Genomic DNA, 12951 nt, shown 5'->3' with positions numbered 1-12951 from the left:
CGGGCTCAGGGGATCTTCCCGCCTCAGTCTCCTGCTATAGCTGGGACTACAGGTGTACACCACCACCCCTGGCTAATTTTTTTACTTTCATAGAGACAAGGTCTCACTATGTTGTCCAGGCTAGTCTCGAACTCCCGTGCTCAAGCAATCCTCCTGCCTTGGCCACCAAAGTGCTGGAGTTTTAGGCATGAGCAACCATGTCCAGCAGAAATTCTTTACCACCCCCCACCCCCCACTGAAACCTTAAAAAATCATTCTGTACTTTATGAACATAAGGATTGTTTTTAACCTTGGTACTGAAGACCAATTATCCTCTTTAACCTAAGTACGCAATGCCTCTGTCAAGTCACAGGTCAGGGAAATGGCAGAAAGGGCAAGAGTATACACGTGTGTGCATGCAGAGAGGGTTTGGGGCGTGTCAGGAGACAAAGTGAAGGGGGAGTCCCAAGCAAGCAGCGGCTCAGTGGGTATGGCGGAGCACCTGCACCCGCACGAAGGGTTATCTCCCACGCCTCCAGAAGGAAGAGGATTTTGCGCACGCTGCCTGCACATCCAAAGCACTGCAGAAACACATTCTCCAAACAAATAATCCTGGCTATAAATCTCACAGTGAAAATGAGAAGTATAAATACTGGTTAGTTTCACCATGTATCTACATAATGCTTTATTATTTTCCAATGACATTTGATTCCTTAGAATTGTACATGCTTTCAAAATCATGTATAAACATATATAGGAACTAGCCATAAAAGTATAGCCCCATCATTTATAAAATGTTTTTGCTTGTTTAAAAAGGGTACTGTGAAGAATGAAGAACCACACCATAAATTTTCCAAGTAAAATTTAAGCAAAGTAATATCAGTAGGCAACAGGAACCAACAGAACAACAAATGACTCAAATCTCTTCGATGTGTGGTCTTCTTAGAAACAATACACGGGTCTTAACAAGAGAATGTAAGTCATATATTCTGCATTATTCAAAATTCAGAAGTTTTACATTGGTAATCAAGTTTAGAGAGTAAATCCAGCTTATAAGTGCTTCATTTTTGTAAAGCTGCTTGTGTGCATATGATATATGAGTAAGATTAATAACTAATATTAAGACAGTGAATACATGTCGGTACTGTGCCAAGTGCTTTCCATGGGTTAACTCACATATCCCTCACAATAATAATAGGTCCTGTGATGATCCCATCTGACAGCAGAAAAAGCAATCCAGAACCCATGCTCACACAGCCAGCGGCTGCCAGAGCTTGATTTCCAGCTAGCAGCCTTGCTCCACTTCAGCCCACAGCACAGCAGAAAACCACAACAAACTCAAGGTTTTCACATTAAAACGAAATGGAGAGACACTCTGCAATATGTAAAATAAGTCAGGAAGTGGCCCCTCTAATCCCAGCACCCAGGGAGGCCCAGACTAGAGGATTGCCTGAGCCTGCGGGTTTGAGACCACCTGGGGCAACTGGGCGAGACCTCATCTCTACAATAAATCAAAAAATTAGCCAGACATGGTGGCACATTCCTGTAGTCCCAGCTACTTGGAAGGCTGAGGCGGAAGGATTGCCTGAGCCCAGCAGGTTGAGGCTGCGGTGGCCATGAGCGTGCCACTGCACTCCAGCCTGGGCAACAGAATGAGCCTTCGACTCAAAAAAAAAGAGGCAGTTTGAACGTGGTTATTTTTTCATTTGTATGGAGGATAAAAGTAAAAAAAAGTCATATATAGCATAACCAAGTATACAGGTCTTACTGCCTTCTCAGTGAAGAGTAACTCCACTCAAGTATTCTGCATCCACTACAGAGTGGATGGGGATGAAAAGGTTCACCCACTGCACCTGATTTTAAAATCTCTTTGATTATTTTGCCAAAAGAAGAACAATTAAAATTGAAAGATTAAGACAGGCCGGATGTGGTGGCTCACACCTATAATCCCTGCACTTTGGGAGGCCAAGGTCAGAGGACTGCCTGAGACCACAGACCAGCCCCGGGAACTCGGTGAGACCTCATCTTTACAGTAAATCAAATAATTAGCCGAGCACGGTGGTGGCGTGTGCCTGTAGTTCCAGCTACGTGGAATGCTGAGACAGTAGGATCAAGGTGGCCATGAGTGCCACTACACTCCAGCCAGAGCGACAGAGTGAGACTCCAACTCAAAAACAGGAAGGAAGGAAGGAAGGAAGGAAGGAAGGAAGGAAGGAAGGAAGGAAGGAAGGAAGGAAGGAAGAAAGGAAGAAAGGAAGAACGAAAGGAAGAAAGAAAGATCAAGATAAATAACTACCATCACTACAACAGATCAGTAATTTACCGATTCCACTGAAGTCCAGCTCTCAAAACAAAACTATTTCCTTGATCTGTTATCAGCCCATTCTTATATTGCTCTGCTAATGTAGCTGCAACAAATTCTCTTGAAAAAAGGCAATGGCTAGGTGTAGTGCTCACGCCTATAATCTCAGCACTTTGGGAGGCTGAGGTGAGAGGATGGCCTGAGCCCACAGGTTCAAGACCAGCCTGGGCAACTTGGTGAGAACTCATCTCTACAATATAAGGAAAAATTAGCCAGGCAAGGAGGCGCACACCTATAGTTCTGGCAACTTGGAAGGCTCAGGGGGAAGGATCGCCTGAGCCCAGCAGGTCAATGCTGGGGTGGCTGTGAGCATGCCACTGCACTCCAGCCTGGGTGTCGGAGTGAGACTCCAACTCAAAAAAAAAAAAGAAAAGAAAAAAGGCATCTTGTAAAAAAGGCAAGTTCATAATATAGACAAAGGTGAACAGTATCATGTAGCTAGAAGAAAATAAAGTACTTTCAAGCAAGGAAATAAAAAATCACTGCTAATTTCCAGAAATACAAGACTTTAGAAAAATTAGGTCATTTTTAACTGGACATCTGCGACAAACTGCAATCTGGGTGCTCATGGGCAGGATCCAAACTGTGACATAACTGCAGGAGAAGCAAACATGAGCAATTACATACGAGATCAGTACCCGTTTCCAAATAACACTATCCTACACAAATGCATGGCTTTCAGCTATCTGGATGCCATTAAGCTTCTGTTTTTCAAAGTACATTAAAAATCATGTTCACTGGTGGAGTGTCGGTTCAGGGTCATGGTTACAGCCGGTTTTCAAGGAGGTGATAATTCAAACGGGGCCTTTACCAAGATGAATGTTGGCGATGAACTGTAACACTCTAAGTCAGTAAATTTAATAAAGCCTCACATGTACTTAAAATAATGAGCTCAACGAGGGACATGTCCTTACTTGTGTGTGCAGCCAGTGGTCAGAAGAGGCTGTGGAGGAAAGAAAAGCAGCACGTCCCACAGACGTGAATCTTGAGCGCTTGCAAAACAGGTTAGTGGCTACCTGTGGACCAGGACTCGGCAAACTGGGGTTCCAACGCCCGGTATGCCATTATTTACTAGGTCAGTGAATCGAAGCATCTCAAGAACCTCTTTGCTTCTTGATTTTTTTAACCTGTGAAATGGGGACAACAGCATGTATCTTGTTTCTCTCCATTTCTTGAAATATAGGGTTATATGATAGGGTATGTAGTAAGGTTTTAGAAAGTTCAAAGTCACTGTTATAAAACATAAAATATCAGCAACTAATTTTCTGAAGAAGGAAACCAGCACCTGTCCTGTCTCTGGCTGTTATGACCTAGTTGGGCTGCTGCTTATTCATAAGAGAGACACAGAGAGTACCCAATGCAGGGAGTCCTTTGAACATTATGCTTTTCCAGAAAACAAGTTCACAAACCTTTTCCTAGGTTAGGTCCACACTCTAGGTAAAGAATTCTGAAACTTGAGTCTAGTTTTCATAACTATTTCTTTGTTCCAACTTTTAGTTACTGAATAAACATTTTCAGACTAGCATAAGTTACTGTAGCACTAGCTTTGTTTAATAGTGAAAGGCAAAACAGTATTTTACAATCCCCATTCGCATCAAGAGACCAGACATCCCATAGTCAGTCAAGTTCCCAAGAAAAAAATGCAAACATAAAAACAGAACATTTTCTATTTCTACAGAACATAAGAGAACATGACCAGCACGGTGGCTCACGCCTATAATCCCAGCACTTTAAGAAGCTGAGGCAGGAGGATCGCTTGAGGCTAGAAGTTCGAGACCAGCCTGGGCAACACAGTAAGACCTCATCTCTACAAAAAGCAAAAATTAGCTGGGTGTGGTGGTGCACCCCTGTAGTCACAGCTACTTGGGAAGTTGAGGCAGAAGGATCACCTGAGCCCATGCTGAAGCAGTGGGGACCCATGATCATGTGACTGTTCTCCAGCCTGGGCGACAGAGATCCCACACAAAAAAACAAAACAAAAAAACACACACACATCAAGTGATATACTTATGTATGCACACACATACCTCACAAAGGTGTATTAAAACTATAAGCACATACCACAACATCCTCTTTGTTTTTAAAGTAAATAAACATAAAGCTCTGGATTTCCAACATTTGGATTAAATGAAGCCACTCTGACATCTGACCAATTTCATCAAAAGGAAATTTTACCTACAAAAACCCCTGTCTCTAATGTTATATGTAATCTTTGTTACGTAGGCTGAAATATTTTACCCTAACCCTAGAATCAGGTTTTAAACACTCAACAGGTTTTAAAAAGCAACAAAGTCAGTCCTTGCTTGATCTTACTCATAGAGAAAATAGAACCATTCTCCAACAGAAACATATTTTACAACTGAAAGTAGAAATTGATTATTTTTAAAGAAAATTCGAATTAGTGTTAGAGAATAAATAAATGACTGCTTCTTTTCTTTCTTTCTTTTTTTTTGAGTTGGAGTCTTACTCTGTCGCCCAGGCTGGAGGGCAGTGGCACGCTCATGACTCATGACCACCGCAGCCTCGACTAGCTGGGCTCAGGTGATCCTTCCACCTCAGTCTTCCAAGTAGTTGGAACTACAGGCATGCATTATCACGCCCAGCTAATTTTTCTTGATTTATTGTACAGATGAGGTCTCATCAAGTTGCCCAGGCAAGTCTCCAAACCCAAGGGCTCAGGCAATCCTCTCACCTCTGCCTCCCAAAGTACTGGGATTATAGGTGTGAGCCACCACTCCAGGCTTTTTTCTTTAAAAAAAACAAAAAACGAACAACAACAACAACATCTTGCTATGTTCCCCAGACTGGATTCAAATTCCTGGGCTCAGGTGATCCCTCTGCCTCAGTCTCCTCAGTAGCTGGGACTACAGGTACATGCCACTGCCTGGCTTCAAATGACTCTGATTGAATCACATTTCAAATACACGCTGCAGTACAAAAAATAAAATAAGTACTGTTAAAACTGAAGTTTCTAGGTTTACTAGGTTAGCACTCAGCTCCTTTCCAGACCACTCACGAAGGTGAATAGTTACTCTGCTACAGAGATGGAGGAGTGAATCTCTGCCTTAATGAATAAACTACCTTATCAGTGTGGAGAAGTGTAACCATCATCAGGCATAAACTGTGCCACGTAAGTAAGAAAAATTAGTCTAACTGAAGGTACCATGATTAACAAAGAAAACACGTTGCTGGTCACAGTGGCTCACAACTGTAATCCCAGCACTTTGGGAAGTGGAGGTAAGAGGATTGCCTGAGCCCAGGGGTTTGAGACCAGCCTGAGCAACATTGTGAGATCTCATCTCAACAATAAATCAAAAAATTAGCTGGGTATCGTGGTACATGCCTGTAGTTCCAGCTACTTGGAAGGCTAAGGTGAAAGGGTCGCCTGAGCCCAGCAGGTAGAGGCTGAGGTAGCCATGAGCAGCATGCCACTAAGCGACAAAGTGAGACTCTGGCTCAAAAAAAGAAAAGAAAAGAAAACAGTGTTGGTTTCAGGAATGGCAAAGAGAAACTGCCCATCATAGGAAGTTACATTAGTGCTGACAATCAATGTTAAACTGTTTACAGAAACTAGGAAGCTGTGGGGTGTTCCTCCCACTGTCCCACACTCTGGTCTGTCCTGGCCTATAGAACCAGAGTTCTCAATAAGTAAATGCAAGCTGAACCAAAAAATTAGTTAGCAATGACTCCTAATCATTTTATTAGTTTTGACCCTTATCTCCAGCAGCATCAAAGCCCAGTCAACCCCTGACCTCCATCTCTTTAGTCACCGAAGCCACCAAACTCCCTGGCTGTTGTTTGTGGCAGGAGAAGCTTGTCTAAGGTCAGGGTAGAGAGCCCAGTGCAGTGGCAGGCCATACCGAACACACAGTCGAAGCAGAGTACTACAAACATTCCATCCAGTACTAAAAGGGTCACTTCTTAGGAGATATTATCCTCAACATGCTAGTGTGTGATAACTAGAGAAGCACCTTAAGTTATAAGTAGAATATGAGTCTTAGATTTTTCTTCTCTACAGTGAGCTATTTAGCTCACCCATAATGGAAGTAACCAGAAAAGGAAATGTTTGCCTTTGGAAGCCAAGAAAGGAAAACATCCATGTTTGCACCCAAAGTTATTACTCACAAATGAACAGCCTAGTAGAAACCTAGGCTGTGATATTTGTCTTAAGCAAAATGTTCAGTCGTGTAGAGCCTTAAAAGCTATCGGTCTACTTTTTAAGTTTTAATTTGCATTAATAAGTTTAATAATCAACGATCAGATGAAATGAAAAGAGTAATTTTAAACTTAGTTACTTTATCTGCTAACTCCTCCCATTTCCCTGATGCTTATTTTTTCTATTCAAGATTTTAAAATATACATTGCTAGACACAGCAAAAAGCCATTTAAAAACCCCAAAAAACAAAACTTATGATTATTTAATACAAGTACTTCCTATTTCTTAGAAAATTTGCAAACTAATATATAGAAATAATCCATATTTCCCAGAAGGAACTTAATGTAAAAAAGACCTCAACTCTACAATAAATAAATCAAAAAAGCAGCCGGGCGTGGCGGCGCATGCCTGTAATTCAGGTACCTGGAAGGCTGAGGCGGAAGGATCGCCGGAGCCTGGCAGGTCGAGGCTGCGGTGGCCGGGAGCGGCCGCTGCACTCCAGTCTGGGCAACAGAGTGAGACTCAGACTCAAAAAAAAAAAAAAAAATTTTCTTTCTGAGAAGACATTTGTAGTTCAAAATGCCTGAAAAATGAGGAAATAAAGTAAAGTGTCAGGTGCGAGGCTGGAGGGAGAGAAAGATAAACAAGGCGCACCAAAGGACTTTCATGTTAGCGAAAGCCAATTCCGATGCACCGGGAACACAATGCGTGTTAGAAGCACGCATGCAGGCCAGGTACAGTGGCGCACGCCTATAATCCCAGAAGTGAGAGGACTGCCTGAGCCCACGGGTTTGAGACCAGCCTGGGCAACTTGGTGAGAACTCATCTCTACAATAAATCAAGAGAGTAGGCAGGCATGGTGGTGCATGCCTGTAGTTCCAGCTACATGGAAGGCTGAGGCGGAAGGATGGCCTGAGCCCAGCAGGTCGAGGCTGCAGTGGCCGGGAGCGGGCCACTGCCTTCCAGTCTGCCCAACAGAGTGAGGCTCTGATTCAAAACAAACAAACAAACAAACACACAAGCCAAAAGAAGCAGGCATGCTAGGGAAAGCAAAGGGCACGGAGCACCACCCCACCAGAAGGACTGGGAACACTTCAAATAAGGGGATATGGCCCAGAGGCATTGTTCCTGGGGAGGGAGGCATGGGGCAAATCCATTCACATCACCTAAGGCTGCTTGTCAAAAAGACAGATTACTAGGTCCCAACCCAGATTCCTGAATTCTCAGGTGACAAAGTCTGGAAGTCTGCTTGTTTTATTTTAACAGACATTCCAGCTGAATTTGATGTGAGGGGCCCACAAGCCACATTTAGTCACATTAAAATCTGATAACCGCTGCTCTAAGAGAAGGGTAAGACCCAACGAACAGATATGGCAACCAATAACCCTGGCAGGGGGACTACATGAAGACAGCCACGGAAGCAGAAAATCAGGGTATGTGGGACTTTAGAGGTTACAGGGTATGCTCAGTGGCCTAACATACTGTTGGGACTGTAGGTAGGCTAGCCAGAGTCTTGACTCACACCGAGTTTGAAGTCCACGCTAGAGGCAGTGGGAAACAATCAAAACTTTCTCAGCAAGCCTGTGCTGTGTTTGAACAAGACTACCATGGAGTCCAAGCAAGAAGCACTAAGACAATCATGTGAAGGCGGGAATGAGTGCCAGAGGCACGAGAGGCAAAAAGTCAAGACTCGGGGATCTGCTAGAACAGATTACTAGAAGGAACTGACAATCACTTTGAGGAAAATTTTAAGCCAGCCAAGTGCCTTCTCAGTGCCCAACACTGTGCCAAACACCACAGAGCATCCGAAAGTGTAAGAGTCATTAATTTAACAAAATAATTGAGGATCTTGCTGGGAGTGGGGGTCAGAGCCTGTAGTCCCACATAATCAGGAGGTAGAGGCAAGAGGATTAGCTTGAGCTCAGGAGCCTGGGCAACACGGAAGATCCTGTCTTAAAAACTGGAAAAAAAAAGTGCCAGGCTTAGCGACACATGCCTGGAGTACCAGCTACCAAGGAGGATCACCTGAGCCCAGGTATTTGACATTGGACAACACAGTGAGACCCTGTCACAAGAAAAAAAAAATTAAATAGAAAAAATGTTTTTAATGGAGTATCTACTACATGTGCCAAGTGCTATTAACATGGGGGAAAAAAAAACCTCTGTCCTCCAGGAGTTTAAAATTAGATCTCACCCTGTTCCTCTTTTCTTATGGCTCTATTTTTTATCATGGAAAACAGTGCCTGGAAGTTCTGTGGATTGCCCTTGAGGACGTCTTTGCTTCTAAGACATCAGGTGGCTCAAGCCAAGAACACGCAGGTCCTCACCCTGAGGAGTTTTACCTATTTTACACTAACGACAATGAAATACTTAGGCAAGTTTTCTCAGCCCTGATGACATGACAGTCCTGATGTGAGACTGGAGGATGTGAACTTCCAAATTCAAAAAATGTCAGGGAAGCCCAACTTCAATTAAATGGAGTTAGGACAAATATGGAACTTTCCCACAGAACTTTGGGGTACACAGTTGCTCGTCTGTGCATTCAATCAATATATACGGTGTGCATATTACAGACAGGTGTTTCTTCCCTGATGTGGAAAAACGAGCAAGAGCCCGAGAAAATAGAAAGGAAAGTGTGGCTTACTGAGAAAATGAACCAAGAAGAAAGGAGAATAAGAGGCATTTAAAGACAGAAGAGAGGATGAAGGGAGATACAAGGAGTATGTGGGGAACTTTTACAAGCAAGTCTACCAAGAACACAATAAATACTGACCAAAGGACAAAATACAGAAATCTCGGAACTGGACGGAGGTCGTTTGTAAAATAAATTCCTAATTTTCAATATATTATGCTGCCAGTCACTCAATTTTAACAATAATGTGAGTCAGTCCCTACCTTTTGGAAATGAACAAATTACTTGAAATGACAAGACAGACACACGATAGAAGAGAACTATACAAGATGGTGCATAATCATCTGCTAGTTGAATGATAAATGTAAGAGTCATAATTCAGAAAAAGTAAAGACGATGTGTCAGTTTTATAAAAAGCTACCATGAACACTTTTCTAGAACTTTAAAACAGCCAAGACTGCTTCTGAGCAAACAGTAACAGGAAAGACTACTGGTTGGACATTATTTTGTAGCCACACCCATAAATGTGGATTGCTTTAATGTTGGTGACATCATCAAACAACTTCCTAAGCAGCTTTACTTTTAACTGTTTCTTCATTTTACTCTTATGACAGTAAAACAGATCTGAACTACCTCTAAAGTGCTTACAGTCTAGATTGCTATCATTGCTGGAAGCTTTCCAGTCTTTGGCAAATAACACCTAAAATACAATCACAACATTCACAATTTTTAAAAATCTCAAAACACATGATTACAAATCTGTTTCAATTATTATGTTGGTATTTTAACCTGGGTTGAAGCCTTTCTTTTCCACTCTTCAACGCTGTCTAGCAGTTACAAAGTATTTTATGGGTAATCTTAAGACAACAGGGGAAAAATAAATGTAAAATAAATTCTGGGAGCTTCCCATGTGCAACAAAGGTAAAAAAAATTTCTAAGATTGTCTTTTTCTTTAGCAGTATTTTATAAAATGTGCTTAGGAGCCTTAAAAACATACCTATACATACACACACACAATACAAATATTTAAAAAGCACAGTGCTGTTGAATATTAAGGATTCTAATCTTTCTATATAGTAACCTTCCAGATCTTGTGCAGCTGGTGATAAAAAAGTAATTAATTCACCTCTACCATAAAATGAGTTCCTCTAAAGACTAAATAGCACGCTTGAACAACTACACTCAGTTACCAAACTCCAAGAGTCAAAAGGTCAGATTTTTAGAAACATGAATATAGTTGCTGTAATTCGGAGAAACTTATTTTTCACAAAGAAAACAATGTTAGAAGACAGTGCCTAAGAAAATCATCAAGACCTCTCTTTTTTTGAGTCAGAGTCTCACTCTGACACCCAGGCTGGAGTGCAGTGGCATGCTCGCAGCCACCACAGCCTCAACCTGCTGGGCCTTCCAAGTAGCTGGAATCACAGGCACGTATCACCATGCCTGGCTAATTTTTTGATTTATTGTAGAGAGGAGGTCTCGCCAAGTTGCTCAGGCTAGTCTCAAACCCCTGGACTCAGGCAATTCTCTTGCCTCTGCCTCCCAAAGTGCTGGGATTACAGGTGTGAGCCACAGCGCCCAGCCAATCTTACTTTCAAAAAGAAAAAATGACCAGTTAAATATGACAGCTTCACCAAATCTACAGTCTTCCTCATTTTTATCTTGCTTAATAAAAACTCCTCCATATAGCAATCCAAATTTCTGAGGCTACAATTCTGGATTGATACATTATATTGTGGAAGTCAATGAAAAAAGTATGCTAAAATCTGATACAGACTGAATATCCCTTACTCGAAATGCTTGGTACCAGAAGTATTTTTTATTTCAAATTTCTGAATATTTGGATATGCATGAGATATCCTGGGGGCAGAACCCAAGTCTAAATGGAATGTGTTTATGTTTCATATACATCTTGGACACATAGTCTAAAAGTAATTTTATAAAATATTTTTACACATATTCATTATGGCCAAGGACATATTAGGCCTGTCCCTTAACGTCTCTGTTCCATCATCTTTAAGAAGTTTTGGATTTTGAAGCATTTTGGATTTTTGAATTAAGGATGAGAAACCTGTGTTACTAAATTTCATTAAACTAAAACCATAACGTTTTAAAAGAGCGAATTTCTTACCAGCTGAAACTCTCGACGCCGGTCATAGGCATTCTGTATACCGCTGTCTGCCCATAATGCTCGTATAGCAGGAAGATATTGTAAAAAGACCCGTGTTTCCACCATTCCCTGGGCTGCCATGGGGGCCCGTGTGTCGAAAGCCATCATCTTGTCTCCATGGAGCTGGTTTGCATTATCTCCCCAAGGAATATGAAGCTTCTCTCGAGCATCCACCAGCACCCTCATACCTTTGTTTAAAGAGAAAAGAAAGTGTGGGGAGGAGTCATTAGATATTGTAAGTGTTTATTCTGGTATTTTTTCCTTACACTTCTGAATCACTCCAGGCCCACCTCCTCCAAAAAGGGAGACCAACACCAAAAACATCCGTAACTTCTCAGAGGCAAAAAAATCTAGCAGTTGCTTACCATCTTAAAACTAGAGCCTGCAAAAGCAAATACTCTTAACAATTGCTCTTTCTGAAGAATTTTAATGTGTTCCAGTTGATAAAAGTGGTCAAAAGAGAACCAGACTCAAGAAGGAATCAGAAATTAGGCTGCACAACCCCATGTCCAGGCTCTGAAGAAAATGTGTGCAACTGAGATTTTATGAGCCTACCTAAGAGATACTAAGAACCAAACACAGCTCTGTGTTCTGCGTGTTCCCTCAGGACCCTGATCCAACACTGAGACTCCTAGAACACATTTAAAACACAAGAACTTCTTCCAGCCCAAGCTTTGAGTCATTGTAAGGCACAGGATGGCCTCAGAGTTTCCTGAAAAGGAGGAAGACCAACTGCAAAACGATATAAGAGCAGACTCCAACTCACAGTTAGTTCCGACTCAGTATTTCTATCACCAAGTTGTTACAGGGCTGCTAGGAAGTCATTTGTTTGGACCATGGAAAAACCGGTTTGCCGTCAAATTTCTGATCACAGCAACTCAAAAAAACTGGATGTCTGGTGACTTACTTCATCTCATCAGTGCTAGTGCTCCAAGTAGGTCACACTAAGGACCTGTGTACACTGAGAACCAGACCTGTTCCTGGCTCGCAGTCAGTGAGCGTGTGGACTCTGTTCATTAACATAATCCCTTAAGTTCGGCTGCATCTGCAGACAAAGATACCTTCAAGTAAAGACTAGCAAGGCAGAGTCCCAGCCTTGAAAGAGAACTTAATTAGTTTGGGGCTAAACATTAAGGCAGGTTGACCGCGACTGCTCTTTACACAGTGGAACTGCAGAGGTGGGGGGGCTGAGCCGGCTGTGGCCCAGAAAGCGCAGCCATCACCCCACGATGCCTCCCTCTCCAGGCGGTTTTTCTCTCCCCAAGCTTAAAAAAAAACAACACTGCCTGGAAGGAAGGACCCGCAATCTGTAGCACACTCCTAGACAAATACAGAAAACCCTGATGCACCTGCAGTACCTCCCGGGCGGGGCCCCTCAGTTATGCCAGTTCAAACGCCTTTGATAGAGAACACGCCGAGCACTCAGGAAAAGAGTGCTGTCTTTCCAATGACAAAACGAAAACCACCTTCTCGATTCTCGACTTCTCCGAACACCCAAGGCGTGTGTACGCGCTTTTCACGTGCGGACGAGGTTTCACGTTAAGGTCCTGGCACGCGGGAGCGGAGCCCCCGCCAGCCCGGCCCTGGCCGCAGACTCCGCGCCCCGGGCTTCTGGGCCAGGCTTCACGGGCCGCGCCCCCGCCCCCGAGGCA

General features: G+C 42.8%; 1 protein-coding gene across 1 annotated transcript in view; it reads right to left on the bottom strand.

The window, feature by feature from the left end:
- GNA13 (G protein subunit alpha 13) overlaps positions 1 to 11494 on the bottom strand; it is a 51605-nt gene extending 40111 nt beyond the window's left edge. Inside the window, exon 1 of the mRNA XM_008058277.1 lies at positions 11261 to 11494. Within this exon, the coding sequence (XP_008056468.1) occupies positions 11261 to 11485 (225 nt within the window). The 5' untranslated portion in view covers positions 11486 to 11494. The remainder of the gene's footprint in view (positions 1 to 11260) is intronic.
- Between the last annotated feature and the right edge of the window lie 1457 nt (positions 11495 to 12951).

The sequence above is a fragment of the Carlito syrichta genome, unplaced genomic scaffold (assembly GCF_000164805.1).
Source record: "Carlito syrichta isolate Samal-C Ts95f unplaced genomic scaffold, Tarsius_syrichta-2.0.1 Scaffold303277, whole genome shotgun sequence".
Taxonomy (NCBI): Eukaryota; Metazoa; Chordata; class Mammalia; order Primates; family Tarsiidae; genus Carlito; species Carlito syrichta.
The sequence above is the reverse complement of the archived record's forward strand: the minus strand, read 5'-3'. Positions and strand labels throughout refer to the sequence as shown.